Raw genomic sequence first — 24,497 nt, forward strand, 5'->3', positions numbered from 1 at the left:
AATAATGGACTTTACTGCAAAGTATAGCTTCTCAAACACAATGTGTTCAAAAATTTTACTAACATTACATAATTTAGAAATAGGTCTATAATTGGATATATTATCCTTAGCACCCGATTTAAAAATCGGAGTAATCGACGCCAACTTCCAGCTGTCATGAAAAAATCCTTCTTCTAAAGACATTCTAAACAACATCAGCAATGGTTCAACCAAAGAACTGGCACAATTTTTAAGAAAAAATGGTTATATTGTCTTAGAATTTCTCCCTGATCAAGAATATATATACTTTATATAGTCGGAAATCGATATTTCGATGTGTTACAAACGGAATGACAAACTTATTATACCCCCGTCACCATTCTATGGTGGTGAGTATAATAAAGGGATATGGACCAAGTACTAGAAAATGTTCCCAACTGACACCGGTATAGAAAAGTGCAAAATTGAGTACACCGAAAAAAGTGAACTGTTTTATAGGAAGAATGAACTACCTCGCACGAAAATTGAACTAAATTTTACTCCACATTTTGAGATTTCCACAAAGCGTTGTTAAAACCAGGAAAATTTAATGACCTGTTGTACTTTTTAACTGCAGTTCACGAAATTACATTCTCTAATAGAAGAAAAAATGAACTAAAAGTAAAGAAAAAAATCATTGGCGTCAAATCATCACCATTTTAACCATACTGTAGTTCATTCTTACTATTTTTGGGAATCGTACGAAAATCTTCATTTGCTTTAGGTCATATTGAACTTATGTGTACGCTCATTGAACTTTATACGCACGTTTAGTTCATAAAATTTTTGAGACATACTTAAAAAAAGTAAGATTTCATTAAGCTGTAGAAAATTTCGAAAAAAATAATGAAATTTAACTACAAGCAAATAATTTTTTTCCAATAAAAACAAGTTAAATTTAGCGTTAGTTTAACTACGGAAATTTTTTTTCTGTGTACATGCAAGTTTTTTTTGTTATGTTTATTTATCTCTCTGAATTATTTACTTTTTGTTTTGAGTTTTTTTATTGTTTTATTTAGAATTGAAGAAGGAAAAAGAAATATATAAATTGTTTTGAGTTTCTTTATTGCTGCTTTTGAAAAAAAAATAATTATGTACTCATTGCTGTACGCCACTGTATATTCCAAAAATGTTCGGAAGATTCCTAAAATATGTTCGACATTACATACTACTATATTAAATTTTTACTATGAAACTTCAAAATGTGTCTTATTAAAGACTTGAAATTCAGCAAAGAATCAACACTTATTTATTGTATTTCAAAAATAAAAATTTTGTAATGAAAAAAATTTTAAAATTTTAAATTTTCAAAGAAATTCGAAAACAAACTCTGACAAAAGAAACGTTATGCAAACGCTTTCTTTTCTTTGTGCGTGTACTTAAAGGGTGATACGGTCAAAATTTGGTCAAGGGAAAACGCGTGTAAATCGGTGAAATCGTTTATTTAAAAAATCAAATTAAATTTCTTTTTCAAGTTCAATTAGTATAAAATTCAGGAAAAATATTCAGTTAGGCTTTCGCTTTTCCAAATCCGAATTACGAGCCTCACGCTTGACACCTGCCATCAGATTTTGTACAGCCACCTTCTTCGCCGCAGAAAGCCAGTTTGCCTTGAACTGCTGCTCGTCCTTAGCAGTTTTTTTGGTCATCTTTAGGTCCCGCTTGACAATAGCCCAGTATTTCTCAATTGAGCGGAGCTCTGGCGTGTTGGGAGGGTTCTTGTCCTTGGGAACCACCTGCACGTTGTTGGCGGCGTACCACTCCATGGCCTTTTTACCGTAATGGCAAGATGCCAAATCCGGCCAAAACAGTACGGAACAACCGTGTTTCTTCAGGAAAGGCAGCAGACGTTTATTCAAACACTCTTTCACGTAAATTTCTTGGTTGACAGTCCCGGAAGCTATGAAAATGCTGCTTTTCAAGCTACAGGTACAGATGGCTTGCCAAACCAGATATTTCTTTGCGAACTTTGACAGTTTTATGTGCTTGAAAATATTTGCTACCTTTCCCCTTCCTTTTGCCGTATAAAACTCCTGTCCCGGAAGCTGCTTGTAGTCGGCTTTGACGTAGGTTTCGTCGTCCATTACCACGCAGTCAAACTTCGTCAGCATCGTCGTGTACAGCCTCCGGGATCGCGCTTTGGCCGTCGTATTTTGTTTATCATCGCGATTTGGAGTCACTACCTTCTTGTAAGTCGATAGTCCGGCTCAATTTTTGGCTCGATGCACGGTTGTAGACGATACACCCAGCTTATTTGCGGCATCTCGGAGAGAGAGGTTAGGGTTTCGCTTGAAACTACCGGCAACTCTCTTTGTCGTCTCAGCGGCTACCGGTTTTCGATTTCCCCCCGATCCAGACTTCCTGGCTGTCGACAAACGTTCCCCAAACACTTTAATTACATTTGTAACGGTTGATTTGGCAACTTTTAGCGATTTTGCCAGCTTTGCGTGCGAGTAGCTCGGATTTTCGCGATGCGCGAGCAAAATTTTGATATGCTGCTCTTCTTGCTTGGACGGCATTTTGACAACTGAAAAGTGAACTCCAAAATCAAAATAGGAGCAACATTCTACACACACACACCTTCAAAATGAGGGGTGTTCAGGTTTTTTAAATGCAAAATTGAAAGAAATACGTCAAGTTTATATTGACCAAATTTTGGCCGTATCACCCTTTATTACGATTTAATGATTTTATTCTACACTCAAAAAAAAGTTTACTTGGATCCAAAGATTTTGACCTTCCCTTGAGGATTTTGGTATTGATTTCGAGCCAAAGATGCGGCTTCTTTAAAATAAAGAAATTTTTTAGCGACCTATCTGGCTTTAAATCTAGGACCAAAAAAATTAAAATTAGGATACAGATCTCATTTATCAAATTTTCACGGTTTATTAATAAAGGTACTCACGTACAAACAAATGCCACTCCAAAAATCCAAATTATAACGGATACTTCAAAGTAAAAAATGTTTTCTTTATTCCAAAAACCTTTAAACCAAAGACGCTAAATCCTCAAAATAAGTCTTAGCCTATATTTGAAGCGTTTTTATCTTAAATCTAAAGTTTCTATATTTCGTTTAATTTATGGACAATTTCTTTAAATCAAAAATGTTTTTCTTTACTTTAAGGAAAATTAGCCTTAGTTCAAAGATATGCAACTTTAACGGAGGGACGCAAATTTAAAAAAAAATGTGTCCTAAATTTAATGAAAATAATTTTTGAAGCAAAGATTATAAACTTTTTTAATTATAATTTCATTATTTTAAAGAAAGTCGACCTTAATCTTTTGTAAATTTCGCATCCTAAAATTGAGGTTGCGTAATCTTTAATATCACGTAAATATTTTTTTCAGTGTACACTACGAATGATTTGCGAAGTACTTACTGTGGATAAATCTACATATTTTGTTTTGTACTCGTAAGTCCACCACGGCTTGACTTTCCAGTACTAAAGGATAGGTGTGGAAATCATAAAATTGCTTGTATAAATATAAAAGGGACTCCACTTTTGCCATCATCTGTTGTTTATCACTGCTCATCACTTTATGATTTAGCTATTTTTTAATTTACATGAATTGGTATTAATATTTCGTAGTTTTTTTTTTGCCCATTAGTTTAATACATAAGTTTTGTTATATATAGCATATATATACACCATTATTATGTTTTGTTTTTATAAAAATATATTACCTAGATATAATTATTAACCCAAAACCAAAAGAAACCCTTTATAAACCAAAACATATTTTTCTTCATATTCATTGTGCTTTGTCTTTCCGCGACGTTTTGTTTTCTGTGAGCTGATGGCCACTACGAAATTTCAATATTGAATTAGGCAAATTTACCTAATAATCTCAAAGAAATAGTAAGTATTAAAATGTAAACAACAAATCGTTCTTAAAAAAAAAACAGTAAATACATAAACACCACCATCATTGATTAGTTTAAAATAATATCGTCTACTATAGACGTTATGAAGCAAATCCCTAAATATAGCATTCAATCCAAATCATATTTTGTAAATTCATATTATACTACGTCTATGTTGTTGCTCTCACACTTTCTTTCTATTTCTGGATCACATTTCGTTTGCAATATTAAAGAAATCAACGATCTTTATCTTTTATAATCTCTATATAAATATATATATTAATCTTCTGTGTTTATTCTCCTATTAAAAATAAATAAAACTTTCCCTACAAGTGTGTTGTTAATCTCTTTTTTTATATTATTGATTGATAGCGACAATGTTAATTTGTGTATAAAATTTTATTTCATTATGTGATTAAGTTTATTATTTATATCTGATCGTCTAATTGTAACAATCTTCTCATTTGTATTGTAAAATGTTTTAATTTTCATTAGTTTTTTTTTTTCACACTTTGATATAATGGGCAAACTACCATTTATTTTCGTAAGGATATTTGGTAAAAATCACAAGATTCAAGTTCTCAGAACAAACTTATATAGCTCTTGAACTAATTGAGGTAGGTCCTGAAAGTTACAACGGACCTTCTAGGTTCAAAATACTGACCACTTTGTTAAAATTTTGCAAAACAATAAATTGTTGGGCCCATATCTCGCAAACTATAAAAGACATTCGCACGCAGACGCGAACTTTTTTTGGAGGATTTTACTATCCAAAGTAAAATCGGTTCAAAATTGCGGATTTGAAAGCTATAAAAATTTCATACCCCCGAGGTGACCAACTTTCAACGCCTACAGGACGTTGAAACACCTCAGCTTTCACACAAGGAATATATTAACATCTTTATCCCTTCCAAAGTTGCAAATTTATTAAAAAAAAAAAAAACAATGTGCGGCGGCGTTTGAGTTCTGGTGGCCAATCGAAGGTCTAAATTGTCAACTAACCTTTTTGCAAGTAAACCAGATAATTTTGTTTGTTCACAAACTGCTCAATTTGGAATGGCTTCTCAAACTTGGTAACGGCTCTTTCCAGTCTAACTTTTTTTGTGCATCGAAGTTCATCAAATCAAAGTTTTGAGTGTTCAAAAATGCAGTTGTTTGAGCCGATGTGTAAAAACTCCCATTGTCGTCATTGTGAAGAGTGGTCCGTCTTCGACAGTTGATTTTTCTGATTTCTTGTAAGACAAGTGCACTAAAAGATGAGTTTCCATATAGGAGGAACGAAATTTTAGATAAGCAAATATTTCTTTTGACGCCAAACAAAATTGTTCTTCAAAGGCGAATAAATAAAATTAGAGACAATTGTTGAATCGTTTGTCATAAATTCGGATTTAGTTGCTCTTAAAGAAAATGCTTTATAAGAAAGGAGAATTTCGTTTGTCTAAAATTTCATTCCCGAGAAAAGTATTTATACTGTTCTGCATTGTTCTAGTGGTACGATTGCGACATATCCAGTTTATCAGAGAAAACAGGCTATAACTTTCTTGGAAGTGTTTGGTTCATCCGGAAATACACCTACAGGCGATTGCTGTTTACCTTCGGGCTCGGACGCGCAAATTCACGATTCATCACCTGTCAGGATGTCATGGACGTGTTTCGAAGCACCGCGATCATTTTTTTTTCTTTTGTTTTGAGCATTTCTTTCGACCAAACGACGCGAGCCTTTTTTTTAAAATTGCGTGGGGTCAAATGTTCATACAATATTGAATGTACGCTGGTCCCACAAATGTCTAAGATTGTCTCAATCTTGCGATAGGTCACATGATGATTTTGCAACATCAGTTGGCGCACTGAATCAATGGTTTCCGGATGAACAACTGATGTTAGACTACCTTTGCGAAATTCCTCTTGGAGCGGACTACGCCCTCGGTTTCACCATGCCATCTATAAACAATGGCCCTTGGCAGAGCTTCATCGTCAAAAATGGAATGGAAGATCATCGATGCGCTGTTGTTGAATAAATCCATGTCGAAAGTTCTAAACTATAATCACACGGAAATATTCGTTTTATTCAATTTTTTGGGCGAAATGCAGTGTTGCTAGAAGTAGGGGAAATTCCCTACATGTAGGTTTTTTTCTAATATTTAGCGTCTTGTAGGGACGATTTCACTCAGCACAATTTGTAATAATTTTTACATTTTGGTGGCTCTAGAGGAGGATAAGGCTTGATCTTTAACAATGTGTGGTAACCACGGTTACCACTATAGTACATTTTGTCAAAATTATATTTCTATAGAAAATTTTCTCAAAATTTTATTTCTTTTAAATTTATATAGAAAATTTTCTCAAAATTGTATTTCTATAGAAAATTTTGTCAAAATTTTATTTCTATAGAAAATTTTGTCAAAATTTTATTTCTATAGAAAATTTTGTCAACATTTTACTTCTATAGAAAATTTTGTCAAAATTTTATTTCTATAGAAAATTTTGTCAAAATTTTATTTCTATAGAAAACAAGTAAGTAAAGTAGAAAGTCGGGCGGGCCGACTATATCATACCCTAAACCATCCTTACTGAATTAGTAAACATTTGTAGGGTAACATTGATATAGGTATGGGAGATAAACCGCAGTTGCATATTTAAGAAAATTAAGGGGTACATGTTTTTGGGTGCTTTGTATCAATCTGACTATTGCTCATAGTCAGTGTTGCCAGGGAAAATGTTCGGTTTACCCTACAAGGACAAAAAAAGTTCCCTACTTTCCCATACATTCCCAAACAATTTTCCCTAGTATATTTTTCGTTAAATTTAAATAAATTTTACAAAACAAAAGTACTTTATTATCTTAAAACATGAATATGCAACGTATATAACTTTGTTGTTGTTTGTATTACCACCACGGTTGCCACAGTTGGTAGAATTCTACCCAAAATAGTATTTTTTTTTTTTTTTGTTAAATCTCTATAAAAATAAAATTTTGAAAAAAGTTTCTATAAACAAATTTTTGTGAGAAATTTTTCTATAGAAATAAAATTTTGACAAATTCTATATGTTAGAAATAAAATTTTGAGAAAAAATTCCATAGAAATAAAATTTTGAGAGAAATTTTTATAGAAATAATATTTTGAAAAAAAAAATCTATAGATACAATTTTGACAAAATTTTTTATTGAAATAAAATGTTGACAAAATATTCTACAGGAATAAAGTTTTGACTAAAATTGCTATAGAAATATTTGTTTGGTACAATTGTGGTAATCTTCAAATTTTGTTAGATTTTTTTTTTGGCACGAGTGGTAGCTGTTGTTACCACACATTGTTAAAGATCAAGCCTTGCCGGCTTCTAAATTCCTCCTCTAGAGCCACCAAAATGTAAAAATTATTACAAATTGTGTTGAGTGAAAATGTCCCTACATTGTGGCCCTACGTCCCTACAAGACGCTAAATATTAGAAAACCCCTACATATAGGGAATTTCCCCTACTTCTGCAACACTGGCTGTAGTTGATATTGCACCTACGGAGTTAGTCTGCCACTAATATTGAGCCCATTATTAAAAAAGAGAAAATCGTTTAATTAGTGTGGGTAATAAATCCAAATTTGTAAAAATCGAGCAATATTCTTATGTAAGAGCTACAAGTACGTATAAATACGATCGGCTAGTACATCAAAATTTGAAATTTGATTAACATTGGTTAATAAATAAGAGTACTATGGCCAAATTTTGGAAAATCCAGCGATGCATATATATATATATGGAAGATATATCTAAATCTGAACCAATTTGCATAATATTTTGCGTTTTGGGTTTGATTAATACCAGTTAAGAATGAGGTTATTAGGGGCGAATTTTTCAAAATCGGGCTATACATATATGGGAGCTATATCTACATCTGAACCGATTTCGATTTTGCACATATAGTTAGTACTAACCAGTCCTCTGGTTCTAGCCAACTTTGAGTAAGATCGGTTCTATGGCCAAATTTGGGAAAATCGGGCTATACATATATATGGGAGCTATATCTAAATCTGAACCGATTTCGATGACTTTTGCACATATAGTTAGTGCTATAGAAGATTACATTTAGCCAACTTTGAGTAAGATTGGTGAATAAATAAGGGTTTTATGGCCAAATTTAGAAAAATCGGGCGGTACATATATATGGGAGCTATAGCTAAATCTGAATCGATTTCAATGATTTTTTGCACATATAGTTAGTGCTATAGAAGATTACATTTAGCCAACTTTGAGTAAGATCGGTTGATAATTAAGGGTTTTGTGGCCAAATTTGGGAAAATCGGGCGATACATATATATGAGAGCTATATCTAAATCTGAACCGATTTGTATGAAATTTTGCAGACTTGAAGGGCGATGAAAAAGATTACCTTTTACCAAATTTGGTGACGATCCGTTTGAAAAAAAGCGAAACGTGACCCCATTTGTCGAAATCGGGCGATACATATATATGGGAGCTATATCTAAATTTGATCCGATTTCTTCCAAATTCAATAGCGTTCGTTTCATCAAAATCGGTTAATAATTGCGACCGGGATCCTGTGAACAACAATGGACAGACGGACGGACACCAATCGCTAGATCGACTCAGGAGGTGATTCTGAGTCGATCGGTATATATTTTATGGAGTCTAAAATCAATATTTCTGATAGGCACATTTTTTGGCAGATCAAACTTATTATACCCTGATTACTATGTGGTTTAGGGTATAAAGGGTGATATGGTCAAAATTTGGTCAAGGGAAAACGCGTGTAAATCGGTGAAATCGTTTATTTAAAAAATCAAATTAAATTTCTTTTTCAAGTTCAATTAGTATAAAATTCAGGAAAAATATTCAGTTAGGCTTTCGCTTTTCCAAATCCGAATTGCCGGGCCTCACGCTTGACACCTGCCACCAGATTTTGTACAGCCACCTTGTCCACCTTCTTCGCCGCAGAAAGCCAGTTTGCCTTCAACTGCTGCTCGTCCTTAGCAGTTTTTTTGGTCTTCTTTAGGTTCCGCTTGACAATAGCCCAGTATTTCTCAATTGGGCGGAGCTCTGGCGTGTTGGGAGGGTTCTTGTCCTTGGGAACCACCTGCACGTTGTTGGCGGCGTACCACTCCACGGCCTTTTTCCCGTAATGGCAAGATGCCAAATCCGGCCAAAACAGTACGGAACAACCGTGTTTCTTCAGGAAAGGCAGCAGACGTTTATTCAAACACTCTTTCACGTAAATTTCTTGGTTGACAGTCCCGGAAGCTATGAAAATGCTGCTTTTCAAGCCACAGGTACAGATGGCTTGCCAAACCAGATATTTCTTTGCGAACTTTGACAGTTTTATGTGCTTGAAAATATCTGCTACCTTTCCCCCTCCTTTTGCCGTATAAAACTCCTGTCCCGGAAGTTGCTTGTAGTCGGCTTTGACGTAGGTTTCGACCGTATCACCCTTTAAAAAGGATCTAAAATGTTGGTACTCTTTTTCATGGAAAAAGGTTGCAAAAAGGATCCAAATGTGTCGCGGTACCAAATGTGTTTTACTCAAAAAGTAGCAATGAAATGTAGGAAAGTATCAACTTTATCAATCCTAATACGAGATTTTGGATTTTAGGTACTTCATTCTCCATATTAGCCGGTCTACCTGCACGCGTGGCTCACCAAAACCAGCTTGCGACCACTTTTAAATTTTTTTGAACCAATTTTTATGCTAGCTATCTAAGAATAAGAGCCACCGTGGTGCAATGGTTAGCATGCCCGCCTTGCGTACACAAGGTCGTGGGTTCGATTCCTGCTTCGACCGAACACCAAATAGTTTTTCAGCGGTGGTTTATCCCACCTCAGTAATGGTGGTGACATTTCTGAGGGGTTCAAAGCTTCTCTAAGTGGTTTCACTGCAATATGAAACGCCGTTCGGACTCGGCTATAAAAAGGAGGTCCCTAGTCATTGAGCTTAACATGGAATCGGGCAGCACTCAGTGATAAGAGAAAAGTTCACCAATGTGGTATCACAATGGACTGAATAGTCCAAGTGAGCCTGATATATCGGGCTGCCACCTAACCTAAAACCTAAAAAATAAGATCGTTATTCAATTTATCTTCGAAAAATAATAAAGTCACCGAAGGATACTACTCGTTTTCCATTTTTTTTTTGTAATACACGGATAGTGCAAATCCAAATCCATTTTGGATATGGCTGAGATTTTGACAGTAGCCGTAACATACTCTTGCGATACTCTTTCATCAAGTGGTGAAGCTAAGTACTTATCAGAACACCCTCATAATGTAGAATTACAAAAATAAGTGTGAATACTACAATAAGTGAAATATAAGCCTATATACAAGTATATTTTAGAGTAATTAATAAAGTTAATTGTTTTTAATTAGATGATTAAAAAAAAATTTTTAAATCTCATAATCGAAAAATTAAGACACATACATACAACGCACTTTTACATAGATTTTCATACATACACATTATGCTATTTAGGTGTATTTTTTGTTACTAATTATTAAAACTTCACTATTTTGTATATGCTCCAAATGAATTTTTACACATATACGTATTTTTATACACTTTTTTGGAAAATTCTATTCGTGTTTTGGTTTTCTAAGATGTTTAAAATATATCAATCACTCATTACATCTTCAGTTATAGCTTTCTATTTTATGTTTCATGGCGTCTGGGAAAGACTAATCACATTTATTTATTTTTTTTATTATATTTTATGTTAAAATCACACAAAGTGAGACATTTGAATTCCCCTATAGTTCTATCAAATAATAAAAATAAAAATAATAAACAAAACTAACAAAAAAAAACTTCATCCAATTGAAAACTAAAAATCATATTTTGTTTACTTTAAACTCCCGAGTAGTATCTAGTAATATGGAAATGGGCATGCTCTCGTTTGTAAATCTTCAAAGTTATTAAAAGGTTTTTTTGTTTTTAGCCTATCTATAAATCATAAATAGAAATGTAAATTATTCATACATCATTGTATATAGCAATGTAATTTTATTATATTATTAAAAAAATATTTTGTAAGCTATTCTAAGTAAAAAAATTGTTTCTTTTGTTCTATCTTCAACATTTCCAGTACCAAGCGGCCATTAACTCATCAGTGCATTCCACTCCTTCCAAGTCGTTCATTGGCGGTGTTTCTAATAATTCACCCCAATCGACAATTTCTTTGAATTCATCGTCGTCGCGGCAAAACAGTCCCAAAAACTCAATTAGTAAAACTCGCTCTTCCAGTAGCATTACTAATCTGTTACACAAATCTGCTTCTTCCTCTTCCAATACATCATCGGCTGCCTTGCCTGTGCCACCATATGCTTTACAACAGAAACAGCGTAGTTTCCTGACATTTGGTTTTGGTGCTGGCGGTTCTGGACCATCTAGACGTGAATCACATGTAAATGTGAATGTGACACCGACATCGCATGAGGCGTCCAGTGACACGCCAGAAATACGCAAATATAAAAAGCGCTTCAATTCGGAAATATTGTGTGCCGCCCTCTGGGGTGTTAATCTCTTGATAGGTACTGAAAATGGTTTAATGCTTTTGGATCGTTCGGGTCAAGGCAAAGTAAGTATAAAATTTCCCTAGTAGTTTTTTCATTTCCTAAAACCATAAATATTTTTTCTAAGGTATATCAATTGATATCACGCCGCCGTTTCCAACAAATGGAAGTATTGGAAGGTCAAAATATCTTGGTTACAATATCGGGTAAAAAGAATCGTGTACGTGTATATTACTTATCCTGGCTTAAATCGAAAATTTTGCGTACAGATGGTCTCTCAGATGTAAGTTCTATTATAGAAAATTAGACAAGTTTTTTCTGACCTTTACGCAACCGACTTACATATGCTTACTTCTCTTATACTTACAGCAAGTTGAACGACGTAATGGATGGATAAATGTTGGTGATTTACAAGGTGCTGTACATTTTAAAATTGTTAAATACGAAAGGATTAAGTTCCTAGTGATTGCATTAAAAGACTCAATAGAAATTTATGCTTGGGCTCCTAAACCATATCATAAATTTATGGCATTTAAGGTATGTGGAATTTGTATATATTGATCGTACTTGCTTTCTAATGGATTATGTGTTACTTATAGAACTTTGGTGAATTGGAACATCGTCCCTTGCTAGTTGATCTTACAATTGAAGATCAATCTAGACTGAAGGTTATTTATGGCTCAGCAGAAGGTTTTCATGCTGTTGATTTAGATTCAGCTGAAGTATACGACATTTATCTTCCTAAGCATGTAAGTACCTCCTCATTTTCTATTAAATAGCTTCAAGTAAAGCTCATCGAAATGAGTGTTGACAAACAATAATAATAATAATAGCAGACAGAGGTTTTAACTTGAGTATATTTGAATAAAATAAATTTGTTATTCTTAACAGCAAAAAAAAAGTTCGCTAAAACAGCACTTTTGGTCTGCTGAGAAAGGGAAAGAAGTCAATGCAGTTTTTTTTTTTCAATAAACATCCGTTAGTTTTCTCTGCTGAAATATTAAGCTAAAAAATTTACTAAAAATATGGCAGAAATATTGCTGTCACAGAATCCGGAATTCCATCGAAAAATCATCTTGACTAATGAGGCTCATTTTCAACTCGGTGCCTGCAGCTCGAAGCCCCTCCACCTAAACGTGATTGGTACGATTTTTTGGTCTGGCGGGTTCACACTTTTTTGTATACCCACCAATATAGAATGGTGACGGGGGTATAATAAGTTTGTCATTCCGTTTGTAACGCATCGAAATATCGATTTCCGACTATATAAAGTATATACCAGGGAGAAATTCTAAGACGATATAGCCATGTCCGTCTGTCTGTCTGGCTGTCTGTCTGTTGTAATCACGCTACAGTCTAATAAAGCAAAATAAAGCTCAAACTCGTCTTTTGTCTGCAAGCAGGTCAAGTTCGAAGATGGGCTATATCGGTCCAAGTTTTGATATAGTCCCCATATAAACCGACCTCCCGATTTGGGGTCTTGGGCTTATAAAAACCTTAGTTTCTATCCAATTTGAAATTGGAAATCTAGAGCTATTTTATGACCACAAAGAGGTGTGCCAAAAATGGTGAGTATCGGTCCATGTTTTGGTATAGCCCCCATATAGACCGATCTCCCGATTATATTTCTAGGGGATTCCATCCAATTCGCCTGAAATTGGAAATCTAGAGGTATTTTAGCACCATAAAGAGGTGTGCCAAAAATTGTGACTATCGGTTGATGTTTAGGTATAGCCTCCATATAGACCGATTTCCCGATTTTACTTCTTGGGCTTCTAGAATCCGTATTTATTATCCAATATGGTTGAAATTGGAAATCTAGAGGTATTTTAGAACAATAAAGAGGTGTCCCGAAAATGGTGAGTATCGGTCCATGTTTTTATATAGCCCCCATATAGACCGATCTCCAGATTTTATTCTTGGGCTTATAGAAACCGTAGTTTTTATCCAACTTGCCTCAAATTGGAAATCTGGAGGTATTTTAGGACCATAAAAAGGTATGCCGAAAATGGTGAGTATAGGCCTATGTTTTGATCAGATAGACCGATCTCCCGATATTACTTTTTGGGCTTCTAGAAACCGTAATTGTTGTCCACTTTGCGTGAAATCAAAAATCTGGAGGTTTTTAGGAATACAAATAGGTGTGCAAGAAATGATTTTATTTTTTAGGCTTCTAGAATCCGTAGTTTTTATCCAATTTGCCTGAAATGAGAAATCTACAGGTATTTTAGGACCTTAAATATGAGAGCCGAAAATGGCGTGTATTGGTCCATGTTTTGGTTTATCTCCCAAATAGACCGATCTCCCGATTTTACTTCTTGGGCTTTTAGAAGTTTTTATCAAATATCGGTCCATGTGCACTGATAAAGAAAATTGTTTGAAACTGAATTACAGTTTCCAGATTTTACTTCTGGTAATCATTTAAAAAATGGGGATAAAAATGTATAGATGTTAGATTTTAAATCAAGGCGTTGTTTCATTTTCTTACACACTTGCACACGATGTTTATGATTCCTCTAAAACTCAAACAAATATTGTTCTTATAAATCCAGAATCTGATCTAGTCTTCGTAGGTAAAATCTTTGAATTTATCTTCGGGAAGTGTACTGGTTGAACTGATCTGCTTGACACCAAATCCCCCTGAAATTTTCACAGGAAACTATAATATTTGATTCATGGTGGTGGGTATCTAAAATTCGGCCCGGCCGAACTTACTGCTTTATATACTTGTTTGTAGATGAGGTTGGATAAATAGTTAGGGGAATGATTAATAATTTGTTATGGTCGGAGTTGGATGGTGTTGATCTGGACAACGTTTGCTTTCAACATCTACGTGCCTCATAAGCAACGAAGGTTAGGTTAGGTTAGGTGGCAAAAACGAAACTGTTGCTCTTTTACATGAAGCGGTCGGTGCAATCATAATTAACCACCCAGATCTTGTGATTTTAACACCTTCATGTTGGCCCATGTGAAAAACGCCATCAACCCAGCACCGATTCAATACCTCAAGAAAAGATTTGGCTGGTATAGATTTTCATTATTAACGGCATACCTTCAGTTTTATTATAACATAAGTATCCGATAATACAGTCTATATTATTTTTGGACGTAGGTGGGTACGTGAGATTTGGGAGTGGATCCAGGTCAAATATTTCTGCTAATCTAATTATACCCTGCTCCACACTGTGGAACAGGGTATTATAAGTTAGTGCATATGTTTGCAACACCCAGAAGGAGACGAGATAGACACATGGTGTCTTTGGCAAAAATGCTCAGGGTGGGCTCCTGAGTCGATATAGCGATGTCCGTCTGTCCGTCTGTCCGTGAACACATTTTTGTAATCAAAGTCTAGGTCGCAGTTTTAGTCCAATCGACTTCAAACTTGGCACAAGTATGTGTTTTGGCTCAGAATAGATCCCTATTGATTTTGGAAGAAATCGGTTCAGATTTAGATATAGCTCCCATATATATATTTCGCCCGATATGGACTTATATGGCCCAGAAGCCAGAGTTTTAACCTAATTTGCTTAAAATTTTGCACAAGAAGAACAATTAGTACTATAGTCAAGTGTGCCAAATTTTATTGAAATCGGTTCAGATTTAGATATAGCTCCCATATATATCTTTCGCCCGATATGGACTAATACGGTCCCAGAAGCCAGAGTTTTACCCCAATTTGGTTGAAATTTTGCACAGGGAGTAGAATTATCATTGTAGCTAAGCGTGCCAAATTTGGTAGAAATCGGTTCAGATTTAGATATAGCTCCCATATATAGCTTTCGCCCGATTTACACTCATATGACCACAGAGGCCAATTTTTTGCTCCGATTTAGTTGAAATTTTGCACAGGGAGTAGAATTAGCATTGTTGCTATGCGTGCCAAATTTGGTTGAAATCGGTTCAGATTTAAATATAGCTCCAATATATAGCTTTCGGCCGATTTACACTCATATGACCACAGAGGCCAATTTTTTGCTCCGATTTAGTTGAAATTTTGCACTGGGAGTAGAATTAGCATTGTAGCTATGCGTGCCATATTTGGTTGAAATCGGTTCAGATTTAGATATATCTCCCATATATAGCTTTCGGCCGATTTACACTCATATGAGCACAGAGGCCAATTTTTAACTCCGATTTAGTTGAAATTTTGCACAGGGAGTAGAATTAGCATTGTTGCTATGCGTGCCAAATTTGGTTGAAATCGGTTCAGATTTAGATATAGCTTCCATATATATTTTTCGCCCGATATGGACTTATATGGCCCCAGAAGCCATAGTTTTGGCCCAATTTGGTTGAAATTTTGCACTAGGAGTACAATTAGTAATATAGTCATGCGTGCCAAATTTGGTTGAAATCGGTTCAGATTTAGATATAGCTCCCATGTATATGTTTTTCTGATTTCGACAAAAATGGTCAAAATACCAACATTTTCCTTGTTAAATCGCAACTGCTTAGCCGAAAAGTTGTAAAAATGATTCTAATTTTCCTAAACTTATAATACATATATATCGAGCGATAAATCATAAATAAACTTTTGCGAAGTTTCCTTAAAATTGCTTCAGATTTAAATGTTTCCCATATTTTTTACTAAAATTGTGTTCCACCCTAGTGCATTAGCCAACTTAAATTTTGAGTCTATAGATTTTGTAAAAGTCTATCAAATTCTGTCCAAATCAAGTGATATTTAAATGTATGTATTTGGGACGAACCTTTATATAGCACCCAACACATTTGACGGATGTGATATCATATCGAAAATTTAGATCTACAAAGTGGTGCAGGGTATAATATAGTCGGTCCCGCCCGACTTTAGACTTTCCTTACTTGTTTTCATAGAGGATTAGTGTATAAAATCTCATGATTCATTTAATTAAAAAATATTTGAACTGAAATTTAAATTACGATTAGCAGAAAATTTCAGCAAACTACCGATTTTTCAGTAGTATGTCTGCAGTTTCAAAATAGCAGATTGTTTACTGCTAAAACAGCAGTCAGGATTTGTTATAAACAGCAGTCTTTTCTATGAATTTAAGTAATGATCATCGAAATTAATATTAAAAGGCAATAATAATAGCAGACAAAGATTTCAACTTGAAACTTGAATTCCGTCACAACCCGTTTTTATGACCTGATGGTATTTTCATCACTACTCCATACGTGTTATACCCAGGTTAAAAAAAGCGTCGCCATAAAAGTAGTGAAAATGTTCTTTTTGGTTCTGGAAGTGGTCTTTTTGGATCCGAAAGTGGCAGAAGCGATGAATTTAACATGGACTTGTCATAGGACGGATGTGCACCATTTAAACAGCACTGAATTTACATCACTCCTTAAGGTGTGATCCGGATTCAGTGTTTTAGATGTGAATTAAAAATTGTTGTGATAATTTGCTAAATAAATATTTTTTATAATTTGTTCTATTTTATTAATTTGAAAAAATTTGAAAAAAGCGACTTGTAAAAAATTTAATTAAAAGAACTTCCTGTCTAGTTAAAATAAAGAACATCTTTGGGAGGACATTTCTAGAAGTGCTTTTAAAGTCGTGCCTTTAGAAGAACTTCTATTTTTTTGCTGGGTCATTATTCATGGCATTCACATACGACATTCTTTTCAAGTCATCTGCGCACGCCATAGCACTACTGAATGTCCTAATTGTGCGTAGACCTAACTACATGTTGTCAAAACCATGGATGTGGTCTTTGAGTCTAAATATTTGATACACCGGCTAAATCAAAATTTTGCTGGTCTCCGTCCAAATTAAAATTTTAAATTTTCGCGCATCCACTACAAGGTGAATGTAAATCAATTCCACCATCTTTTTGTTCTACTCTCCCATATACACCGGAATTTTTCGTGAAAGTAATTCATTAGCATGTCATCGTGAAAGTTGAATTATGTTTGCGATGGATGTATTTCCGGCTAAAAAAAAATACTCAATTAAATTGAAAAGTTTTATGTATAATACATCAGTTTTATTTAAAAAATGTTGTATTTACCCAGCAAAAACTCTCATTACCTGGTAATCTTGTAGGTAAGCCTATTTAAAAATTAATAACCACTTATTAATTGGCATCGCTTCAGATTACATTTACATACGCATGTCCTAGAAGGAAAGTACTTCTCCCCAGGCATACTTTAGGCCATAAAATAAGTAGTGCATTTAAAGCATATAATCACCTACTATGTAATGACTTATTCGTAGATACACCAAAGCTAGCAAAATAGCCACTTATTGTCTCAGGCAACCAAAACTCGAAAATATTGATTTCTATCGCCGATTACAATGGATCAAAATATGGCGAGTGATGCTGTAATAGAAGAACTACTTGACTAGAAACGAATATTGTATAAAAAAAATCTAATAAATAATCTAAATAAGATGCAAATTAATTTCACACTTAAAATAGAAATAAATGTAGGTTGTTTAAGGGAGTTGGATTCGTGAATTACGTTATAATATATGCAATAGCCAATTCACATAAAGTTCGAAATCTACTAAAAGTGGATTTTAAGTCTCTTTTTCATTTGAAATTTAGTTTAAGCGCATTTTGGAAGTGTAATGTGAATGAGGTATAAAAAAGCATTTATTTAAAACATTATATGATAATGTCATTAAACACAATTATTATGAAATATTTGTGACAAAAATTTCTTAAGGGAAAATTTTTCAGAATTACCGTTACATTACATATTCTTTTTGATTTTTTATGTAAGTGCTCGATTATGTGAATAATTATACCTAATGGTACCATCATTTATTCTATTTTATTAATTCGTTAACTACAACTGCCTAAAATTTTGAGAATAACAATTCGAAAATTACCGAGAAGTATTTATTTTTGTCATTACAAGTTAGTCATTATAACTCGCCGCAATGTAATGTAACGTGTAATGACAGCTTTACTCCTGGTAATGTCAATTGTAATGAGATGTGGTTACCTAGTTTTTGCTGGGTAATTAAAAGAAATAAATTAAATAAATCCTCTGAATTCCACTTATTTTGATTGATTTTTTTGTGATTTGTGCAACCCAAATGATTATAGAAAAGTTATAAAAGTCCGTGGAATTCAGGACACCAAGTTTTCATGTTCGTGTTTTATGTTTTCTGATAGGTCAGCCTAGAAAATGAGCTGAATCACTGCAGGGAATTTAGAAGCCGCTATTGTCATCGAATTGCTCAGAATTTTGTATTCTGTGAAGCCTCCAAAGTGAAAAGTGGAACCTCTCAAAAGTAGACAACTTTTTTGAGACGTTTTCTATACTATCGCATTGAAATTAACCTCTCTTAAGTGTTAATTTAAAGATTTTAAATTAACACTTAATTTAAAAGATTTTGTATATCTTTTAGTATGCGAATGAATAAAATAAATAAATAAATAAGTGGACACCTCCCAAATGTGGACAAAATTTTTGGCCACCGTAGATGTCCACTTCTGAGAGGTTTCACTGTATGTCCATATTTTGATATAGGTCTATATGGCCGATCTTTCAATTTTAATTCATGAGATGTTCATTTTCTTACAACAAAATTTTCTTAATTCTTGACATTATAAGCGGATTTATATAATTACAATTACAAAACCGAAGGTTTTCATATACTAACATCGTTGTAATCAAATCTATTTGGCTAATTGTTCTTCTATATATTTAATTTCAGACTCAGGGTGCAATTATTCCACACTGTATTGTGGCTCTTCCAAATTCAAATGGTATGCAGTTATTGTTGTGCTACGACAACGAAGGAGTTTATGTGAATACTGTTGGTCGTGTGTCTAAGAATATTGTACTACAGGTAGGTCACTTGAATCAATTTAAAGAAGCGACTAATATTCTATTCCACATATGTGTGTTTAATTTTAGTGGGGAGAAATGCCCACTTCGGTAGCCTATATAGGAACTGGACAAATTATGGGCTGGGGCAATAAAGCAATTGAGGTAAGCATAAATATTTTATTTGTTTCCACAATTAAGTAAATATTGACAAAATATATTTTGTATTCCTTTTTCCAGATACGTTCAGTTGAAACTGGTCATTTAGATGGTGTCTTTATGCACAAAAAGGCGCAACGTTTGAAATTCTTGTGCGAACGTAATGACAAAGTATTCTTCAGTAGTGCCAAAGGTGCTTCATCGTGTCAAATCTACTTCATGACTCTCAACAAACCGGGAATGGCGAACTGGTAACAAATATGGTCCATAGATCAAACTATGAAAAAACAACAATAACAATAACTTCATTAGGCAGTAAATCATCAACCACTACCACCACCTATATTTCCCACTTGAACTCATTGCCATTTTAAAACATCCCCTTACTCCAACCTCGATAAAATCATCATCACGCTTATAGAGTGAAAAATTACTGCTGAATAAGATGTATCAGAGGGAAAATGAGTATTTTCTATAAATGTTTTCTTTTTTTTTTTCAAATTAAGAAAAACTATACCGAAATATTTTAGATGATAAAGGTCCTGAAAATGGAAAAGTCATCCATTATTTTATATCAATTATTATAATTTTTTTAAGAAATTAAAAAAAAAAACAATTAGTATTAGGCGAAATCAATAAGAAGAAAAAATTATATAATATATTGAATTCGCGAAAGGAAAAAAATCCCTATGCAATGTGAAGCAAGTTATATAAGAAAGCATAATTACAAACTAGAATTTGCAATACAAAACTACGTTTAGTAATTACAATGAAGAAATTGGAACCTAAAAACATATATATATCCCAGATTTAAACCAGGTTTATAAAACTTAAAAATAAAATCAACAAAAATTGAATTATATGAATATTCAATGTAAACATCTTGTACCACACATAGTCATAAATCAAGCAATTTAAAAAAAATAGACTTCAATGAATCTGGACACGAATGAGTAAGAAAAGCAATACAGTTGTTTTTGTTGTTTGCCTAAAATGGCCCAAAAAGAATATAAAGAGGACAACACGTTTCGGTTGGATTAAATATCGTGCATAATGTTTTACCCCAACCTTTTAGTGAAGCAGATTTGAATGGGGCTCGATTCGAAGTATTCAGTGTATGTACTGCATTAATTGGAGAAATATTGAGTATTTTTTAATTAATCCCGGAAAAACTATAGTTTGAAGGTAATTTATATCATATCCAGCTATGGTCACAAAAATAGTATTGAATAATTGTGTTATTCTCATAAAATAGTTACAACTTATTTTAATTTTTCAAAATTGGATTATCATCCAATTGTTAATAATTTTATATACTCATAAAACAAATTTATAAAAAAGAGAATATTTCATGAAAAGCTGAATTGTTCACAGAAAAAAAATCCACTAAAATTTTTCCAATTAAAGTCTTGAGTTTTAAAAAATATTCAATTAAAAATTTAATAGATTCAACAAATTTTTTAGTCGAAACAAAAATCAATCACAAAAATTAATAGTATCAATTAATTCTGTGATTGAAGACATTTCAATTAAAAAAATAATTGGATCAATTAATTTCGTGTTCGAATCAGAAAAAAATATTTTGGTGTGTTGTTACGATCACGCCAATACTATACTTTTCAAAAACTTTGATTAAAAATTGCATTTTTATTAACTTAAAATGTTTAAAAAGTATTGAATGACTTCATTGGATAATTGCGATAGTTTCAGAAATAAGAAGTAGCTTAATATTTTATATGTTATAAAAAATAAAATTGTAATTGGGAGCAATTGCTGCTAAAATTCTCCCGAAAATATTGAAATACATTCAATTGTTCAATAAACTATTCTTTCCGATCTACTAATATTTGAATCTAGTGTTCACTATGACCATTTTTAGTATGCTAACTGTAAGGTTTTCAAATGATAACATTCAATCGATGCCTTAATAGTACACTATATTATTTTCACAATTTCAACTAACTTTCAGATCAAAATAGAGATAATAAATTGAATTTCCCATTTTAACAAATACGATGATCCAACCGAAATTATTGTCGCAATATAAACCACTTATACAATATAAATAAATTTGAAAACCAATCAAACAATCCTAAAACTTTTCATAAAACAAAACGAAAAGAACATGTATCATAAATGCTTAAACAAAACTCCTCTTTTTCATTTATAAAACATAAAGTATTCATACAATTTCGCGCTCACTGCTTAATTTAGGAAAAAAAGCATAAGGGAATAAGAACACAATTTACTCATATACAAAGTATATTAATTTTATCAAGCGTGACCCACAACAAATTATCTTGGGCACGTTTCTTTACCCTAGTTTTCTCTTAACATTATATGAAAAAATATATGCAAACCCATTGAAATTTGTTTTCAAACCACTCCTTTTCTTAGTGCTAAAAGAAAAATAAAGTTTAACTTTAGTTGGAAATTGTAGATTTTTTTATGTATTCTATACAGTAATACATTTTAATTGATTTTCTATCACATAATTATCTTTTTTAAATAAGAAAGCATTTAATTTTTTTAGTAATTATTATTGAAAAATCAAAGTATATAAAACATTATTTGTTTTAAAAATATATATATCATAAAAGTTTAGCTAAACTACTAAGTTATTTTTTATTATAATTATTATTATTATTATTGAATTTACACTATTTAATGTTGGCCGCCGCAACTCTACAAAAAGGAAAAAAATGAAACTAAAAGTTAACAAGCTTTTTCAAAATTTCAAATATACATATATATATGAATTTGTACAGTGATGGGAATAATGTAGAGTTTGTTCTCGCAATTTCATATCATTTTCATTATTATTACGGTATTATATTTGATGTCTCCAGTCCCCATCTCTTTTTCTATGTTGTCCATATTTGTTTAATTATCGATGTGTTTTTCCCTTTTCTTCTTTTATTTTTATATATTGTATTTTTGTCTATTAACCCTCTTAATGTTTATTAATAAAATATGTAAAACGCCATTTGTATAAAATTAAGTGATAACTATTACAAAAAAAAATGCTTAAAATCACATCTTTGTTTTTTTTTCTCATAAAAAAATTCCGAATCACAAAAAAGTATATACAAAAAAGTAATTTTTTTATATTTAAGTAACACAATCACCCCACTATGCATGCAACATCTACAAGAAAGAATCAATTAAAATTAATTTATAACAGAAAAAAAAACGAAACGAAAATGCAACCATACCGTTTATATAAATAATGAAAGGAACTTCACAAAGTAAAAATATATAATATAATGGAAACTTAAAAATAATAAAGAAAATTATAAACAAACACACAGAAAGAATTATTACATTTTGAAGTAAATAAAATACAATTTATATATCGAAGACAATTGTTCATTTCATTCAGTTATATCATAGACCAATTAAAATAGATATGTTAACTGACGTCTTGAGAACACTAGCATATCTAGTGTGCGGTTCAAGTTTAAATAGGGCCATATTTGCTTGGTGTCGTTACAACCCTTGCAATTCTCCCATCGAACATTTACCATCATGACAGCCTTCTCACGCAGTAAGAGCTTGCAGGTAGCCAAAGACATACCAACAGATTCCTGGAATATGTAATGTAGTTCCTAGCCTTGCTAACTCATCTGCTTCGCAGTTCCCCGGTGTGTTCCTATAGCCAGGCACCCATATTAGGTGAATATTGTACTGCTCAACCTTCTCGTTGAGATGTTTGCGGCAGTCGATGGCCGTTTTCGAGTTAAGGAACACAGAGTCCAAGGATTTATTGGAGGTTGACTGCCTGAGTATATATTAATGCCAACATTTTTTGGAACATTACTTCTCAGCCAATTCGCCACCTCTCTTATTGCTAATATTTCAGCCTGAAAAACACTACAGTGATTAAGTAATCTTTTCGCTATTCGAAGTTCCAGATGTTTAGAATATACTCCGAAACCCACTTGTCCATCCAATTTGGAGCCATCAGTGTAGAAATCTATATATCTTTTATTCCCCGGGGTCTGTGTACACCACGCCTCACTGTTGGGAATTAGAGTTTCAAACTTTTTGTCGAAAAGTGGTTTCGCCAGAGTGTAATCCACTACGTTAGGCACATCTGGCATTATTTTGAGGACCGTACATTTTTTCCGACCACAGCGATAGCTCGCGCAACCGCACAGCCGTTGTTGCAGCTGTTTGGCCAAAATGTCTAAAGGCAATAGATGTAGCATGACATTAAGGGAATCTGTTCCTGTCTTATTGAATGCGCCTGAGATACACAAGCACGCCATACGCTGAACTTTATCTAAACCTGTCGGTTGCTAAAGTGCCGGCCACCAATGCACAATTTTCGGTTTTAGTCCCCACGTTTTTCCTATTGCCTTTTTGCACGAGTACAAAGCTACCGTGTCTTTTCTCGCTCTTTTTCCAATATTAAGCTTAAAGTTCAGCTTCCAGTCCAGAATAACGCCAAGGTATTTTGCACACTCACCAAAGGGAATTTCAATACCCCCTAAGGATATGGGCTTAGCCGTGGGAGTTTCACGATCTTTGCAGTACATGACTAATTCTGGCTTTGCAGGATTTACTCCACGGCCATTCTCTTTCGCCCGTTTCTCAGTCACCCGGAGGGCTCTCTGTATAACATCTCAGATTGTGGATGTGAATTTTCCCCTGACTGCTAGAGCCACATCGTCTGCGTATGCCACCACTTTTATACTTTCTTTTTCTAGGGAAACCAGAAGGTTGTTTATAGCAACATTCCAAAGAAGAGGTGATAGAACTCCTCCTTGGGGAGTGCCTCTGTTCACATAACTTTGTATGTTTGCTTGTCCCAGTGTGGCCGAAATACGTCTCCTCATTAGCAGTTTGTCTAGCAGCCTAAGTATACCTGGATCAACATTCAGAGTTGCCAGTCCATTTAATATAGAGCTCGGATTGACGTTATTGAATGCCCCCTCGATGTCTAGAAACGCCACGATTATGTATTCATTGACAAATAGTGAGCTTTCAATAAAGCTGACTAGTTCATGCAAAGCAGTCTCAGTAGACCTGGCCTTCGAGTATGCAAGCTGTCGTTTCGAGAGCAAACTTGTATCGACGCTAGTTCTAAGATAAATGTCTATCAATCTCTCCAGAGTCTTAAGTAGGAATGAGGATAAGCGGATTGGTCGGAAATACTTCGCACTCGAGTG

The 24,497-nt window shown here is 33.5% G+C and overlaps 1 protein-coding gene across 9 annotated transcripts in view; it reads left to right on the plus strand.

Annotated features, from left to right (window-relative positions):
* The window catches only part of msn (serine/threonine-protein kinase msn), a 247,268-nt gene extending 224,641 nt beyond the window's left edge, over positions 1 to 22,627 (plus strand). For 7 of the 9 annotated variants that reach the window (XM_075307853.1, XM_075307860.1, XM_075307855.1 and 4 more), the window contains 7 exons: positions 10,971 to 11,462; positions 11,525 to 11,680; positions 11,767 to 11,934; positions 11,997 to 12,146; positions 19,052 to 19,186; positions 19,255 to 19,329; positions 19,405 to 22,627. In XM_075307853.1, the coding sequence (XP_075163968.1) occupies positions 10,971 to 11,462; positions 11,525 to 11,680; positions 11,767 to 11,934; positions 11,997 to 12,146; positions 19,052 to 19,186; positions 19,255 to 19,329; positions 19,405 to 19,578 (1,350 nt within the window). In that variant the 3' untranslated portion in view covers positions 19,579 to 22,627. The remainder of the gene's footprint in view (positions 1 to 10,970; positions 11,463 to 11,524; positions 11,681 to 11,766; positions 11,935 to 11,996; positions 12,147 to 19,051; positions 19,187 to 19,254; positions 19,330 to 19,404) is intronic. The other 2 variants (XM_075307859.1, XM_075307861.1) reach the window with 1 other exon arrangement.
* Positions 22,628 to 24,497: the final 1,870 nt, after the last annotated feature.

This window comes from Haematobia irritans, chromosome 4, assembly GCF_050003625.1.
Source record: "Haematobia irritans isolate KBUSLIRL chromosome 4, ASM5000362v1, whole genome shotgun sequence".
NCBI lineage: Eukaryota > Metazoa > Arthropoda > Insecta > Diptera > Muscidae > Haematobia > Haematobia irritans.